This window comes from Gouania willdenowi, chromosome 13 (genome assembly GCF_900634775.1).
Source record: "Gouania willdenowi chromosome 13, fGouWil2.1, whole genome shotgun sequence".
Classification (NCBI taxonomy): domain Eukaryota; kingdom Metazoa; phylum Chordata; class Actinopteri; order Blenniiformes; family Gobiesocidae; genus Gouania; species Gouania willdenowi.
The window spans coordinates 33,104,748-33,120,883 of NC_041056.1; the positions used below are offsets into that span (position 1 = coordinate 33,104,748).

The 16,136-nt window shown below is 38.6% G+C and overlaps 1 protein-coding gene across 1 annotated transcript in view; it reads right to left on the reverse strand.

Annotated features, from left to right (window-relative positions):
- usp2a (ubiquitin specific peptidase 2a) overlaps nt 1-15,936 on the reverse strand; it is a 133,263-nt gene extending 117,327 nt beyond the window's left edge. Inside the window, exons 1-2 of the mRNA XM_028463776.1 lie at nt 15,723-15,936; nt 2,837-3,674 (exon numbers count right to left, since the gene is read on the reverse strand). Coding sequence (XP_028319577.1) covers nt 2,837-3,619 — 783 coding nt within the window. The 5' untranslated portion in view covers nt 3,620-3,674; nt 15,723-15,936. The remainder of the gene's footprint in view (nt 1-2,836; nt 3,675-15,722) is intronic.
- Between the last annotated feature and the right edge of the window lie 200 nt (nt 15,937-16,136).

Below are 16,136 nucleotides of genomic sequence, written 5' to 3' on the forward strand. Positions count from 1 at the left end.
AGATATATCTCATGACACAGCAGAACATCTGTTGTTTGTGTTGGAAACACAGAAACACCGAGAAAATGATAACTTAGAACATCCTCAGTGAGTAGCATCCACAAAGTCAATCCTTCCTTTTGAACCATTCACTGTGAAAAGTATGAAACATGTTCTGACCTTACCTTTGCTGAAGCTCTGGTAGCTCAGGTGTTGGTCTCCCATCTTTTAAAAGCTGTCGTTTTTCCTCAAAACAAAGTTTCTCTATCATCTCTGGCGCTGTCATCCACACTGTAGTGTTATCCCGCCCACTAGCTAGAGAAAGTAGCAGCAGCAGTCACGTGTCATCTATTCACTAATGTGCTGTGAACTTACGTATAGCATTTAGCATAGCGCAGTTACGTGCAAAGGCAGCTCTCTACGCTGCCTTTATGCGCAAACACGTAAAATCATCAAAAAAAGACTGTGAAGCCGTTCCAGGAAACGGCACTGTTTAGTAATTTGGGCTATGAAACGCACAAAATGCAGACACTTTCAAACTTATAGGTAGTGTAGGCAATTGGAAATGGAAAAATAAATAATTCATAATTCAAAAAATAAATAAATAAATAAATAAATTAATTAAATAATCAAAATATCAATTCACCCTCGGGTAGGCACTGCCTACCTTGCCTACCCTAATGGCACGTCACTGCTACCACGCTATGGGCTATGGCGGTTGTCGTGACACAGACTGTAACCGGACTAAATGGTGGTCCTTTATACACTCAACACTCACATACCTGCACGCATGTCACGTAAATAGTAATCAATAGTGAAGCGCACCTGATCGACGTGTGTGTGTGAGACTCTACCTGGGACTCTAATCTCCTCCCTTGGTTCTCTCACACACACGCTGCGGAAAAAATGTGCAGCTTTCAACAAAGCAGCATTGCTCATCAATAACTTCCGGGTCCCGTCATAACTTCCTGGTCTAAATAGCGAACGGGTAAACTAACATGAAAATAAACATTTTGAAACGTCATCACCAAAGAAGGAACAGTTAAAAAGTATGTTTCCTCAAAAGAGAAGTCCACAGGAGCTCTGGCACGCACCGGATGTGAGCTGTGCAGTGAAGTACCTATAGATGTGCGCTAGCGCCCCCTCACACTCTGAGGTCAAAAGCTGAATAGGTTTCACTTTTAGGTGAAGATGAATGTGCCGTCAAGCTGAAATAAAATTAAAATAAACATTTGGAAATGACCAAAATACTTAAAAATAACAGATGCACACACTCGGGGTATTAGGAAGCCGTTGACTAAGTTTCAGGTCGAATTCATACTGTGTCGGGGGATATTTGCTCCATCAACACACACACACACAGACCTTTTCTGCTTTATAGATAGAGAAAATACTAATAAAAATTTGAAAACTTTTTTGCTATGATTGAAAATATTTATTTTTGATTGAAGTAAACTTTTTTTTTTGATTGAAAATAAAGACACAAATCTACCTCCATACGCACGGAGGATATCCGTACGGAGGAGCATATCACCTCTGTGCACTGAAGGTGCAGCGCTCCTCCCCTGTTCCACGGGAAAGGAGCAGAGCACAGACCTGCAGCTCCTCCTGTGCTCCGCATTTTTCTTTATTTGACCAACTTTAAACACTGGTGAAAGTATTTATGGCGAGTGTCAGAACTGTGAAAAAGAGCAAGCGGTTTGGAAAATGAATGGATGCCCTACCTGCATTCAAGCTCCAACCACATGATTCCTCTCAGCTACATTGGTCATTATTCATGTTACAAGCAAATGATCAAATATTCAAATTAATCACTGATGTTTTCTCTAGATAAATTTGACAAAAATGCCACTAGTCCTAGACATGCTTCAACAAATGCTGCAAACCCATAGCAAGCAACTTTACCACTGTGTACTCCTGAAGGCATCTAAATCGATGCACTGCATATGTACTTAGGGCTCTATACTCCCATGCCCCTAGTCTTTCGCTGCGCACTATTCTCCCCCTGAAATGTGGGCATTTCCATTCAGATCTGGCTTTCCGCGCATTCTCTGGTGTGTGTAAGTCCTTTTCCTCTTGCACGCTTTTAACCCTGGAGTAAGTGCAGCGCCCCGATAAGGTGAAACATTATAATTGCTGCGTGATGAATTAAAACTCAGAGATGCAGACTTCTGTCCATGTTGGTCACAGTGATTCAACTATTTTCATATTATGTCCATCGTAAAGTCACAGTTTGATCCACTACAGAGTGAAACAAGCTGTCATATGAGGACGAGGATGAACGAGAACACTTATTTTAATGAGGCTCAGCTCATTTCCCTTTAAACAATTTATATTTAAAACTGCGTATTATGGAAGCCAATAGTTCTGTTTCACTGCAAACATTCCTCTGTATTAAAGCAGGAGTCTTTGCGGCCGGGTTATTTCCTCATATTGCATATTGCAAACTGAGCCAATTTAATGTGATCAAATTATCAGCTGTTCTTTGCCTATTCGGTATGAGTCCGGGACTATCCGTATGTGAAAGCATAGTGTTTTTTTTCTTTTGGGACCCCAAACAGATTGGAAATGTATGTCAGTTTTGAGTGTACATAACAGTTTTGAGTGGTTCATAGAATAATGGAAACAGAAATCAGCCACTTGGCACATTTAGCATTGGGGCTTCGACAGCTCCTACACCAAAAGGGCTAAAGAACGGATGCTAAGCATGCTTAAAAAAAACCCTATGTGGACATGTGCTTACAACTTTGACTTTGGTGATATTGTTTTTTTAAAGCCTCAGTTTAGGATCCCAGCTCTCTGGAGCAGTTTGTACCCACTGAAAATGTAAGGAGAATGTGGTGACAGTTTTTTTTACCATTGAATTCCGGGCGGAGGAATCTGACACCCCATTACTGCTCGGATCCCACGTAGATGAGCTAAACACTCTCCTGCTGCTGCTGCTGCTGCTGCTGCTGCTGCTGCTGCTAAAGGCTTCTGGCATGGAGCTCCGTGAAAGGGCCTCCTGAGTAGAACTCCTTGAGAGGCCTGAATAGCGAAAACTGCTGCCATTAGCGTCTGCCACTTCACTTCTCTGAGCACAGTATTTCCTTAGAGCACTTGTGGATGAGGATGGGGTAGATAAAGATGATGAGGTATCATTAAGGCCTAGGGAGGCCAGGTCACGGCTCAAGTCACTCTGGGACACAGATTTTCGTCGGCTGAGTGAAAAGCTCGAGGTGACTGGTGAAGACGAGAGGTAGCTGGAGTGGGCCGAGGAAGAGGAATAGGAATTGTAGCCAGAATACACTGAGCCCCCACTAAGCCCTGACCTACCATAGCTTTTGACAGGGGTTCTGCTGAGGCTTTCACTTCGACGATTGCTACTACTACTTCCTAGAATGTCACTGCGTGGGATGGTTCGGCCACGCTCAGGATCTGACGAGGTGATGTAGTTACGGGTACGAAGGGAAGAGCTGCTCAAATAGCTGGAGGAATAACTGGAGGAAGGAACGGAGGAGGTCTGAGATCTATAGGAGGACAGCCTGTCTCTCTCAATATAAGGGCTCAGGCCCGGGGTCAGTGATGAGTTGTAGGAGCTGTAATGGGAGGCATAGGAGGGACCAGCGTAGCGTTTGGCGGTGGAGGAGACACGAGACATTCTGCTGCTGGTGAGTTCTCAGCCAAAAGATTAAGACTCTGGAAGACTGCATCAACTGCACACACAGCAAAGAGAGGGGTGTTATATTAGTTCATCAGCAACAATTTAAAAAGTACTTACACCACAGCAACATGCCAATGTAACAGTTACAACTTTATAATCTCAGCTCGATGAATGCCAATATGCCTCTGAAGAAGGAAAATTAATGACAGTTAAGTGGTACTAATTTGTACTAAAAATGAAAATGTAGGATGTTAGTACCTTCTTACTGAATACAAGTCTGATGCACAATGGAAATCCCTGCTCCACACTATATCATCATCATCATCATCTAGAAACCCCAGCTATCTTGGGCACTATTACAAGACTGTCTTAAGATGGTCTTTCAACTTTCTTTGCATACTAATTCTGTCAGTCTGAGGACCATTATCTCTAAAGGCTACAATGATTTTATTGTGTGTGTCATTTTCTGAGGCTCAGTTAAATGAGACCTTAGATTATAGCTTTACCTATGTGTCAAACATTTCAAGGGGTACAGGTGGTTATGCAAGCCTGGGATTTAATGAGCAGCATGTAAATGTCAGCAAATGTTTCCATTAAAGCCTACTACTGCCTCTTGTACAATTGTTAGATTATAAACTCTTGAGGGCCAAGCTTTTGTTCAAGAAAGAAATAGTTAGCAATTACCGTAAATTCCGGGCTACAAAGCGCACTTTTATTTGGCCGCATCACAATAATTTAGCACATTTCTAAGAATAATCTACACAAATGCAGCAGCCTAACATAGGCCGCAGTCTATTGGCTGATGAGGGTACCCTTCAGACAACTCGGCCAATCAAAATGAGTTAGGTTTCACGGAAATGTCCGTGTTTCAACTGATACGTCTCCTTTATTACATGAAATCATCTCCTCACTGCCCCACGTCTACATATAAGTCCATTTACAGCTTTTTATGGTCGCTTTTTACTGGAACCAGACTGATACACCGCTTTGTCCACTCTTATTGTGAACTACCATGGAGCGATCACAGCGAGTCTGACTCTGAGTCAGAATACGAATGTGATCGCTTCTGAACAAATCCAACGTGGTGATTTGGCAACTTCATGCTGTTATGCTACTATTACAAACTGGCTGACTTTTACTGTAGATGGAGCGGAGATCAGAACAGCCTGGATACAGCCTATATCCAGGCTGTTCTAATCTTCGCTCTGTCTGTCTGTCCTACTCACGGAAGCGTCTCCATCAGCCTCAGAGTCCAGAGCATAGATCAATCCTGAACAAGCCTAATGCTGTGATTTAAAAACTTTATGCTGTGTATCCTTCTATTACAAACTAGCTGACTTTTACTTCATCCACACTGTTGCTGCAGCGGGCGCTCTCTCTCTCTTTCTCTCTCACAACATTTCTTTGAGTCGTTGGTATGATGAGGCAGTCTGCATCATGACAAAATGAGTGATCGGAATGATTCAGTGCAAGCAAGAACGATTTAATGTTAACAATTTCATTGCTCCACCTGGTCTAACGTGACGGAGGTTTCTACATGGATGAGAGCAGTGGGCGGAAGCGCAAAGTTACATTTGAAGAAGTTGAATTGGTTGAACGTTGAAAGAGTAGCAGGTGGACTTTCCTTTCTGCTGCACAAACCAATCATTTATGTAGCCAGCATAAATCCTTCTCTCGAATTGACTTCTTTCTTTCAAACAATTCCATCGCACATAAGATTTCCTCGAAAATAAATCCTATAATAATTAGCGACCATGCCCGATATCCCTCACCCTCCAGTGTGACTCTAATCAGAAATAATCCACTCTATGGCACTTAAACAATTCATTATAAATGACAGTGAATTTGGAAAATTTCTAGATTCAAGATTATATCAAACTCTTTTCATAAAAAAAAAAAAAAAAAAAAACAGGAATAGATAGCAGAAAAAGCAATTGAAGAAAAAATTAGGAAACTTACGGTAGAATACGGAGCTAACCCTTCAGAACTTTTATGGAAAAATACAAAACTTAATCTGGATATTATCTTATCTAAAAACACTGATTTTATTTTGCAACAATTACGATACAAAAACTTCGACTACAATAATAAATCAGGTAATTACTTAGAAAATCAGGTTAAACACAACAAAGAAAATTCCTTTATCGCGACAAGTTCTGGATTACTCAGGTCAAACTTTAAATTTACCTCAGGACATTAATAAGATTTTTCATGATTATTATCAAAACCTATACTCATCAAACTTAAACCCTGATCCTGAAGATATTAAAACCTTAATCAATAACTTAAACCTACCACAGCTCACCATAGATCAGAAAACCATCTTAGACTCACCATTAACCTTACAAGAACTACAAAATGCTTTGGATAGCATGTCAACAGACAAAACACTCGGTCCAGATGGGTTCTCTGCTGAATTCCTAAAAAATTCTGGTCAATGCTGGCTCTGCTTTATTTCAGAGTAGTAAAAATAAAGGTTATGTAGGTCACATGAATTCAGCGAACAACCTTAAACCAGACAAAGACCCCATGTTACCCTCAAGCTACCCTATCTCACTTAATAAAACAGACATAAAAAATATTTCCTAAGCACTCACTTCCTGGTTAGAAAAAGCAGTACAGTCAATTATACATCAAGAATAGACAGGATTTATTAAAAACAGACACTCCACAGTTTAATTTCATCAACTTGGCACAGAACTTGACTTGTCACTCGAAGCAGAAAAAGCATTTGATAGAGTCAACTGGTCATTCCTCCTTGCTGTCCTTGGCAAATTTGGCTTTGGAGAATCATTCATGCAACGAATCTCCACCCTGTACTCTAAACCTAAAGCCTCAGTAAACACAAACAAAATAACATCCCAAAGCTTCACACTGCAGAGGGGAACCAGAAAAGGCTGCCCACTCACACCTTTGCTTTTTGCAATATTTGTTGAACCTCTCGCAGCAGCTGTACGTCAGAACTCTGTTATTAAAGGAATCCACTGAATCATCATCTCAGAACACAAAATTAATCTTTATGCGGATGATATTTTACTTTATTTGGAAGAACTTCAATCCTCATTAGAAGAATTATTTAATCTAATAAACAGCTTCTGTAAATTATCAGACTATTCCAATAACTGGTGAAAATAATCAATTCTCCCTTTAACAAAAAAAATCATGGAATCCTGCTGGCGAAAACCCACAATACCTCAACCCCCCCAAAAAACAATTAAACATCTAAGCTTTAGTATATCACCGAACTTAAATTAATTTATTAAACTAAATTTGGATGCACTGTTGGATAAAGTCACAGAAAATCTGCAGAGATGGAACAATCTCCTCATCTCACTCCTTGGCAGAATAGCCTAAGTTAAAATGAAAATCTGTTCTCGATGATCCCACTGAAACCACCTGTTCCGGTGGTTGGGGTCGCTTTCTGCCCTGCTACCTGCAGACCAGTGGGTGGGTCCGGGGCACCCTTGGCTGGGGGCTGCTGTTCCAAAACGGATGGGGGGTGCTCTTGGGGTCTGGCGTGCTGGCTGGGCTGGTCCTGGCAGGGGTCTTCCGAGGCGGGTGGCGCCGGCCGCGCCCTTGCATGCCTGCAGTTGCGGCGCGGGGTGGCCCCTGCTTTGGCAGTGCCCTGCAAGGCCAGGATCTGCGGCCTTGGGGTTGGGGGTTGGTGGCGCGGTGCGCTGGGTCCTCGGCTCCTTGGAGCTTTCTTGGGTGTGTATGTGATTGGCGGTAGCTGCCTCTCCGCCTGGGATCTTGGGGGGCGTCTGGGGGGCTGCTCGGCCATGGGGGAAGGGGGTGGCCTGGCGCTCCTTGGACCCTGCTCTTTTCTGCTGGCTTGGCTGCATCTTCGGGCCCGGGGCAGCGGTTCTTGCATATACATTGGTCTACGATGCATTGGCATGCCTTGGGCTGTGGGATAAAACTCATACTGGGCTTAACCTTAGACACGTTAATTCCAAATAGTTTTAGGTACTACCCCCCCACCCACCTAGGTGTAACACTGCACTTTCTTTTTATATCCTTCCTTTAATAAAGTATTTCTTACCCTTCCTTAGAGAGGGCTGGTGATGGTCACAATTATGCAATCATTTATTTAATTGCAATAACAAAACATGCATGGCTGTCTTAAAAAGATTGCACTTCTTGTAGTGTTGACCTTTGACAGCATGTGCAACTAACGGAAAAAAATTTTTTAATAAAAAATTAAAATCCATGGATAACTTCGAACTACGTCAGTGAAACTCCCTAGGAGAAGTGCGTTAAAATACGTGAGCGAAAATATAAATTTTTCAACAAACGCACCGACTGAGCCCCCCAGATCACCTTTTATCGATGCTTCCCACGCAATGAGCCTTACTGGGGGTTTCCACTGGATAAATCTCAGCTGCGCCATGGCACCAATCTGGTTTTGCCTTGCTGTCCGCCGTCCGGTAATCCCTACCAGTTGCGTTTTGAGTGCGCTCCGGTTGGACGAGCAGTGACGTCACAAGGCAGAGGAGTTCTCACGATATTTATATAATTGCGCAAGAACGCAGTTAAAGATATGTGTTTTAAATGCAACAATACACAGATAAATAGGTCAGTGCTCCTAAAGAAGGAGTACAAGAAGGTTGGACATTTTTTAGCAACAGCCAACAGAGATATACCTGCACCAGTTAAACATGAACTAAATCAAGGTTGCTGCAGTTTACAGTGCAGTTACAGTATGAGAGGAAACAAAATAGTGAATGTGATTTTGTTTTTACACATTATGACGTTTTGGTGATGTAGTTACTTGAAATATAATCTAAAGTGTTTTATTTTGAAAAGTAACCCAATATTTTATTGCGGAATACGTGATTAATTTCCTGTTTAGCTTCATTTTATCTGTGCTGATTGATGCGTCACGCTCCGGTGTCCGCCAGAAATTGAAGCCCTACGTATATCTGGCGGAGGGCACCGGACTGCCACAGCTAGGAAGGAGCAGACGCACCGCAGCTGACCTGGTGGAAATTAACACCTAGACTGAAGACGGAAACGTAACGCAGCAAGGCCGTATCCAGTAGAAATTTGGGGTTAGTTCTTGCTTAAGTCAACCCTAGCTGATTTGCTAAGTATTTGCCTGATTTATTATTGTAGTCAAAGTTTTTGTATCATAATTGTTGCAAAAAAAAAATCATTTTTTTTTTTTTAGATAAAATGATATCCAGATTAAGTTTTGTATTTTGGAGTTTTTTCCATTAAAGTTCAGATGGGTGAGCTGCGTATTCTTCCGTAAGTTTCTTTATTTTTTCTTCAAGTTTCCAATTCTTAAAAGCGAGGTAATTTATACTCTGAGTATGTCACCACGTTAACAGCTCGCTGGCAGGTTTTATTCTAAGAAACCATGAGTTTCTACCAGGCTTCGCGCACCTGAAAACCGCTTCTCATGGAACACTTTAATTCACCTTGACACTCTTCTCGGACCACACATTTGTAACATCACATACCGCAGACCCATACCTGTCAAGTATTCCATTTTGGCCATGAAAATCACGTATTTTACTTCTCTTTCCCGCCATCATCCCGTATTAGTATTTTCCCATAAATATCCCGTATTTTAATGTAATAATAATTAAAAGATGCCTTACTAAACTGAACGCCGTCACTAGCCTCGCGAGAACTGTCACCTGAAATGGCCTGAGTGGCAGTTGCCGCGAGATTAGTGCCGACAGCGGCAACAAACCGAAAAGAGATGGATGAATGAAGACATTCCAGCAAAAAAAAACAAAGAACCTGTGTAAATTTGTTGTAAAAAATTTGTTGACAGAGTTTACCTTCCTAAAGAGCAGCAGATGGGACACAGTTACACATTCTGTAAGAGTAACTGAGATAAGTAACTGTCTACCGTCTACCGCAGCGGAAGGAACGACGTAAGTCAGCATGAAAAATCAGCCAATCACAAGCGCCACAAATACACTCCTTTCAATAAAGTGCTAAAGGATGTAAAGTCTGAAATGTCACAGAAGGACACTTTCCAGGCCCCTTCTCTGAGATGTGTCCCAGTGAAGAAGGGAGAACAATTAAATTGTATTATGTTTGAAAAGTCACAAATGAAAACATTATTGGAATGGTTTCTGCAGAAATTGAAAGTGCAAATATTGCCTGTCCTATTCCACTCTTTTCAGATAATTTTATACCCACAGAATGCTATTTTAAATGTTTCATCATTTAAAAAGTGCTTAAAATACCAGAAAACATCACAAAAGTTAGTTTAAAGAAGAGGCATAACATGATTTTTGACATTTATGTTTATGAGTAATTACAAGTAAAATTCATTAACCGGTTCCTAAAGTAATACGAGGCTATTTTCCAGTCGTGTTTGTTATCAAACTCTTTCGTAATACATGATATTTCAAGATATGATGTTGAAAACGTCATTTGAATATGCTGAACTCATTATTATGGTTTATGTGTAAATCTAGGAATCATCCCTCCTGTATGTCTTTGTCTCACATAAACACACACCCCAGACACACCCAAAAGCAGCCAGCTGAGATGCTGACAACTTTAAACCAATCAACGAAGCTTTCCTCTTGGGAGGTGAGTCTCAAAGATAATCTTTTAATTGTTGACAGAGTTTACATATTTTATATATATATACACTAGTACAGTTCCCCTCGGAAGTATGTATTCATGTGGGAGCTTGAATAGAGTTAATTATGTCCAAATGAGTATGTGTTTGAAGGTTGGATGTACAAAGAGGTGTACATACTCTGTACTCTGTAGTGTTATAAAGGGGTTCATTTGGGGTGCAAAATAAAACAGCGAGTGCGATTTCCCTGGTTTAATTCTATGGGACATGAACATGATAAATGTGTTTGTTGTTGTTGTATCTTTCTGTAATGATTGTTTTTGGAGTCATTATGTGTATTTGTGTATCTTTCTGTTGTGTTTTTGTGCATTTTTTGCATAATTATAGTTCTTTGTTGCCATTGTGTGATTCTGGAGTCATATTGTTTATTTCTGTTATTTTGTGTATTTTTTGTATAAATATTTAGTTTTGTGTATTTTGAGTCATTTTCATATTTTTGTTGTATTTGTCTGTAGTGTATGTTTTTTGGAGTAATGTGTATTTTTTTTTATCTTTCAGTTGTCATTTTGTGCATTTTTTGTATAACTGTTTTTGGTTGCCATTATAGAGTGATTCTGGAATCATTTTCTGTACTTTTTGTATAAATATTGTTTAGTTTTTTGTTTTATTTTACTCATTTGGTATATTTTTATTTGAGTAATATTCATATTTTTGTTGTATTTTTCTATAATGTATATTTTTTGGAGTCGTGCATTTTTTTTTATCTTTCAGTTGTCTTTTTGTGTTTTATTTTACTTATTGTAATGTATATTTTTTGGAGTCGTGTATTTTTTTTTATCTTTCAGTTGTCTTTTTGTGCATTTTTTGTGTTTTATTTTACTCATTTAGTATATTTTGATTATAAATAAATAAATACCTTGTGTGTGTGTTCCCGTGAAATGTTTGAGACGGTGATATCAAAACTCCATAGACATTGTAGCGCCAATCAGAAAAACAACAAATGTGCGCAAAACTTTGCGGGTGCAAAGTAAAATAGCATGTGCGATTTCTTTGGTTTAATTTTATGGGACATGCGCATGATAAATGTGTTTGTTGTTTTTTTATACTCATTTTTAAATTTTTTTGTTTGATGTATTTTTCTGTAATGTATGTTTTTGGAGTCATTATGTGTATTTTTGTATCTTTCTATTGTCTTTTTGTGCATTTTTTGAATAATTATTGTTTTTTGTTGCCATTATAGTGATTCTGGAATCAATTTGTATATTTTAGTTTGTTTTTTTTTTGGTGTATTTTCATGCATTTCTGTCATTTTAGTGTATTTTTTGTATAAGTATTTAGTTTAGTGTATTTTGAGTCATTTTCATGTTTTTGTTGTCATTTGGGGTGTTAAATATGTTTTTTGGAATCATTTTGTGTGTTTTTGGAGCCTTTTTGTATATTTTTGTGCATTTCTGTTGTCGTTTTGTGTACTTCCTGTATAAATATTGTTTAGTTTTTTATTGCCTTATGTAGTGTGATTCTGGAATCATTTTGTATCTTTTTTAGTGTAGTTTTTTGTTGTCTTTTGTGTATTTTTTTTGTATAAATATTTAGTTGTGTGTATTTGAGTCATTTTCATATTTTTGTTGTATTTTTCTGTAACTAGTACAGTGCCCGTCGGAAGTATGCATTCATGTGGGAGCTTAAGTAAAGTTAATTATGGCCACATGAGTATGTGTTTGAAGGTTGGATGTACAAAGAGGTGTACATACTCTGTATTCTGTAGTGTTATAAAGGGGTTTATTTTCGGGTGCAAAATAAAACAGCGTGTGCGATTTCCCTGGTTTAATTCCATGGGACATGAACATGATTAATGTGTTTGTTGTTTTTTTAACTCACTTTTATATTATTTTTGTTGTATGTATATTTAAATAAATAAATACTGTGTGTGTGTGTCTGTTCCGTAAAATGTTTGATAACCAAACTCCATAGTGATTGTAGCACCAAACCAGGGAAATCGCACATGCTGTTTTATTTTGCACCTGAAAATAAACCCCTTTTCTTATTTGGAGATGATGTCGTTTCAAAACGTTAGTTTGACCGTACGCTATTTAGACCGGACGGACCTCACCCGGAAGTGATTGACGGCAATGGCTGCTGTGTTAAAAGCTACACATATATTACAGAAAAATACACCAAACGACAACAAAAATATGAAAATGACTTCCAAATACACTAAACTAAATACTTATACAAAAAATACACTAAAATGACAACAGAAATGCACAAAACTACACAAAAAAAAACCAAACAAAAATACCCAAAGTTACTCCAGAATCACACTACAATGGCAACAAAAAAAACAATAAATATACAAAAAATGCACAAAAAGACAACAGAAAGATAACAAAAAAAATACATGTAATGATGACTTCAAAAAACATACATTACGGAAAAATACAACACAAATATGAAAATGGCTCAAAAACACAAAACTAAATATTTATACTAAAAATACATAAAACTAAATGTCTCCAGAATCACACTACAATGGCAACAAAACAATAATTATACAAAAAATGCACAAAAACGCAACAGAAAGATACACAAATACACATGACTCCAAAAAACATACGTTACAGAAAAATACACTAAACAAAAAAATACAAAAGTGATGATGAAGTCATGCACATGTCCCATAGAATTAAACCAGGAAAATTGCACCCGCAAATATACCCCTTATGCTCCCACATGAATGCATACTTCCGTCACTGTACTAGTCATTTCAATGTTAATAAAGGTCGACCTACCAGATTCTAATCACATAATTGTATTTAGTAAGTGGTTGACAAGTGGATAATTTAGTTTTTTGTAGACCTCTTTTAAGATATAAGGGATACTGGAGCTTGGTTGGGCGGGTGGGATGGCTCGTAGTGGGCGCCAGAAAATTTCCCTTATTTTCAATTCCAAAACTTGACAGGTATGCGCAGATGGTGCGCTCACATCATTACAAATGTTGTGTGCTGCTTTGCGTTGTTTTGCCATTATTGTAACAAAACCATTTGTGTGTGTCTGTAACTTGATCTTAGTGTGCATGTTTCAAACCGTGTGTGTAGAAGTGCGATGTGTAAAACCATTTGTTTGTACGTAATACAATCCGTGTGTCTGCATTTTGATCCGTGTGTGTGTTTCAATCTGTATGTGTAGAATTAGGATTTGTAAACAGAGTTGTCTGTATGTAATCCATTCTGTGTGTCTGTATTAACTTCCGTATGAGTGTGTCATTAAACTCTATTTGGTGAATGCGATCTGTAACTTTTAAACTTGTAACTCCTGCAATACTGCTAAAAGCCAGCATTTGTCGCTGGTACCAAGTGACAGACCCTACAATAAGCCTTATCATATTCTCGATAATCTCGCTCTTGTTCAGTTATTGCGCATAAGCTCAAAGCTGAAAATTCAGGTTTTCCTTGACTTTTCAAATAGTGACCAATCAGCTGATTAGTGCTATTTCACTTATCGGCCTGTCCATCTTGTACACTTCCTTCAAATTTGTAAATTTTATTAAAATAATAGCTTCACAAAAATAATCATGGACCTAGTTAGTGAATGGTGTACCTTGTAAATGTACCTTTTCAACGTGAGAACTCATACTGACCTTTTCACACTCGGTAATCTCGCTTGTCCCATCAATAATAATAAAACATTTTACTTATAAGCGCTTTTCAAAAACTCAGACACTTTGCAGTTGTTAAAACAACTACACAAGTCAAAAAATGAACTAACAATAAAGGTAATACAGAAAATACATAACAATCATGAGTTAAAAGCTTGGTAGAAGGAGTATAGAAGCTGCTTTGATACTGTTTCTCAAAACTGTTTTCAAAAGTGCTCGGATATGTGCATCATTCCCAAGTGGAGTGCAAATTCCGCCCGCTGGACACCCAGGTAGTCTGTCTTTTCATCTGAATATGTGTAATTTGAATAATATAAACTAGGAATGGGCGATATAGACAATTATCCCAATAATTTCTGGTATTTATCAATGTAACGATAAACATCACGATAAATAAAAACTAAATAAATAGATAAAACAATTCCCAACTTAAAGTATAAACAGATTCCTTACAAACACATTTGAATACATCAACACTTGACACATTTAAAAAGGCTGCAATAACTGCTTCAGGTAGACTGTGACGAGCACAAGAGTTTAGATTCTTGGCCCAAGCCCGGCCTGAACTCGGTCATTTTTAACTTTTTTTTTTTTTTTTTTTTTTTTTCACCTTTTTTTTTTTTTTAAATCTCTATTACATTAATAATATTTTTTAATAAACACAAAACACTTCTATATTATTGTGGTATCATTTCTAAAGTGATTTCTGCTAGTAGTGTTTAGTTGTTCAGCATTCACATTCACAATATTATGATGAGTGAGTGTGTGCGCACCCCTCCTCTCTCCCCGAGGCACCGTGATACTAATCTACCGGTTGCAATATGTTCAATAAAATAATAATTTACGTTGGATTTGCTTCGGGCTCAGGCCTACAATTTAAGTTAATGGGTCGGGCTCGGGTCGGGTTGGGCTTTATGCCCACGGGCTTGGGTCGGGTCGGGCTGGATTTTTTGGGGGCGATCCAAACTCTAGCACTTGAGCACCGCCGTCTGTGTGTGTGTGAGGGCTGAGGGGCGGGAGGGCGGTGGCGCAAGCCACGAAAGCTCTGTAGCGGAACTGCTGTGAACAGCACTCTGCTCCAGAGAATAATAAATTGTTGACAACAAACTTGTGAGCAATTTATAAGGCATATAAGGCATTTTATTTTATTTCCCCCCAAATGGCAGGTCAGCAGAAAGCAGGGGTTTAGTTTCTCTTTATCTACACGGAATGAAGCACTATCAAATAATGATGCCACAAGAATGTCAAAATTCAATTCTTCAAGTATAAAAACATACAAAAAGTGTTAAAACATAAAACATGTGAATTAAACATTTTGATCAAAACTTGAATCAAATAGTACATTATTCAACAAGTTATTTGCATTTTTTTTTACCTCCATCTATAAGCTTCTAACTGTGCTGAGCAATAACAGGCATCTATACAATCTCTTTATTGTCACCGACCACTTGGAACAAAGTTATTCTCTTTACTGATGACTGTAAGCTGAATCACTGGAGGATCAGTTCGCCTCCATTTTTTAAAAAAAGGAAATCTAAGTAAAATTTCATGATGTATGTCATAAGAACAGAATCATGATTCACTGACATCATCATGTAAAGGCATCCAAATAAAAGTTCACAGCACTTGTTTTAGACATTGGTATCAAGACTTTTGCCTACAGCACCATGTACAACCTCCAACAACTGCACAATAAATACTTGTCTTTCCATCTCATCATACATCTAGAACTTTCTGAAATATCCTAGCATAATTATCAAGACAATTCCTACAGATGAGCAAATTACTCTGAGTCTATCAATGACAAGACAGGTGGAGATAATAAAAAAGCAGAAAAGTTAAAAGGTTAAACTGCTTCTTTTTTTTTTTTTTTACAATATTTTTAGAAGACTCACCCTTGTTGTTCTGAGCCACCCAGGCCAAAAGACTGATAGAGGAGAGTACTGAACACTGTGGCCTCAGAGAGCAGAGGATAGTATGAGCACAGCCATAGAGAATGCCACAGATCAAGTTACAGAATCCGTAAATATAGCAGATGTAAATGACCTCCACATGTCACTCAACACTCTCTGGCATTCCAGTTCGCTCTTGAAGGGCTTGCATTGGAGACTTATACAAGGCAGGCTGGCTAAAGAAGAGGGCTTACTCTCAATTTCCACTGGACGCATATAACCGTTGCGTATCTGCTGTGTAAAAGCAATGGAGCTGATACGTTTCCATTAACTCATTAACTGCCATCCATTTCCACAACGGCTACCCACCTCACTGCCAACCATTTTAGAGTATTTTGACTGATTTTTAAGGACCCA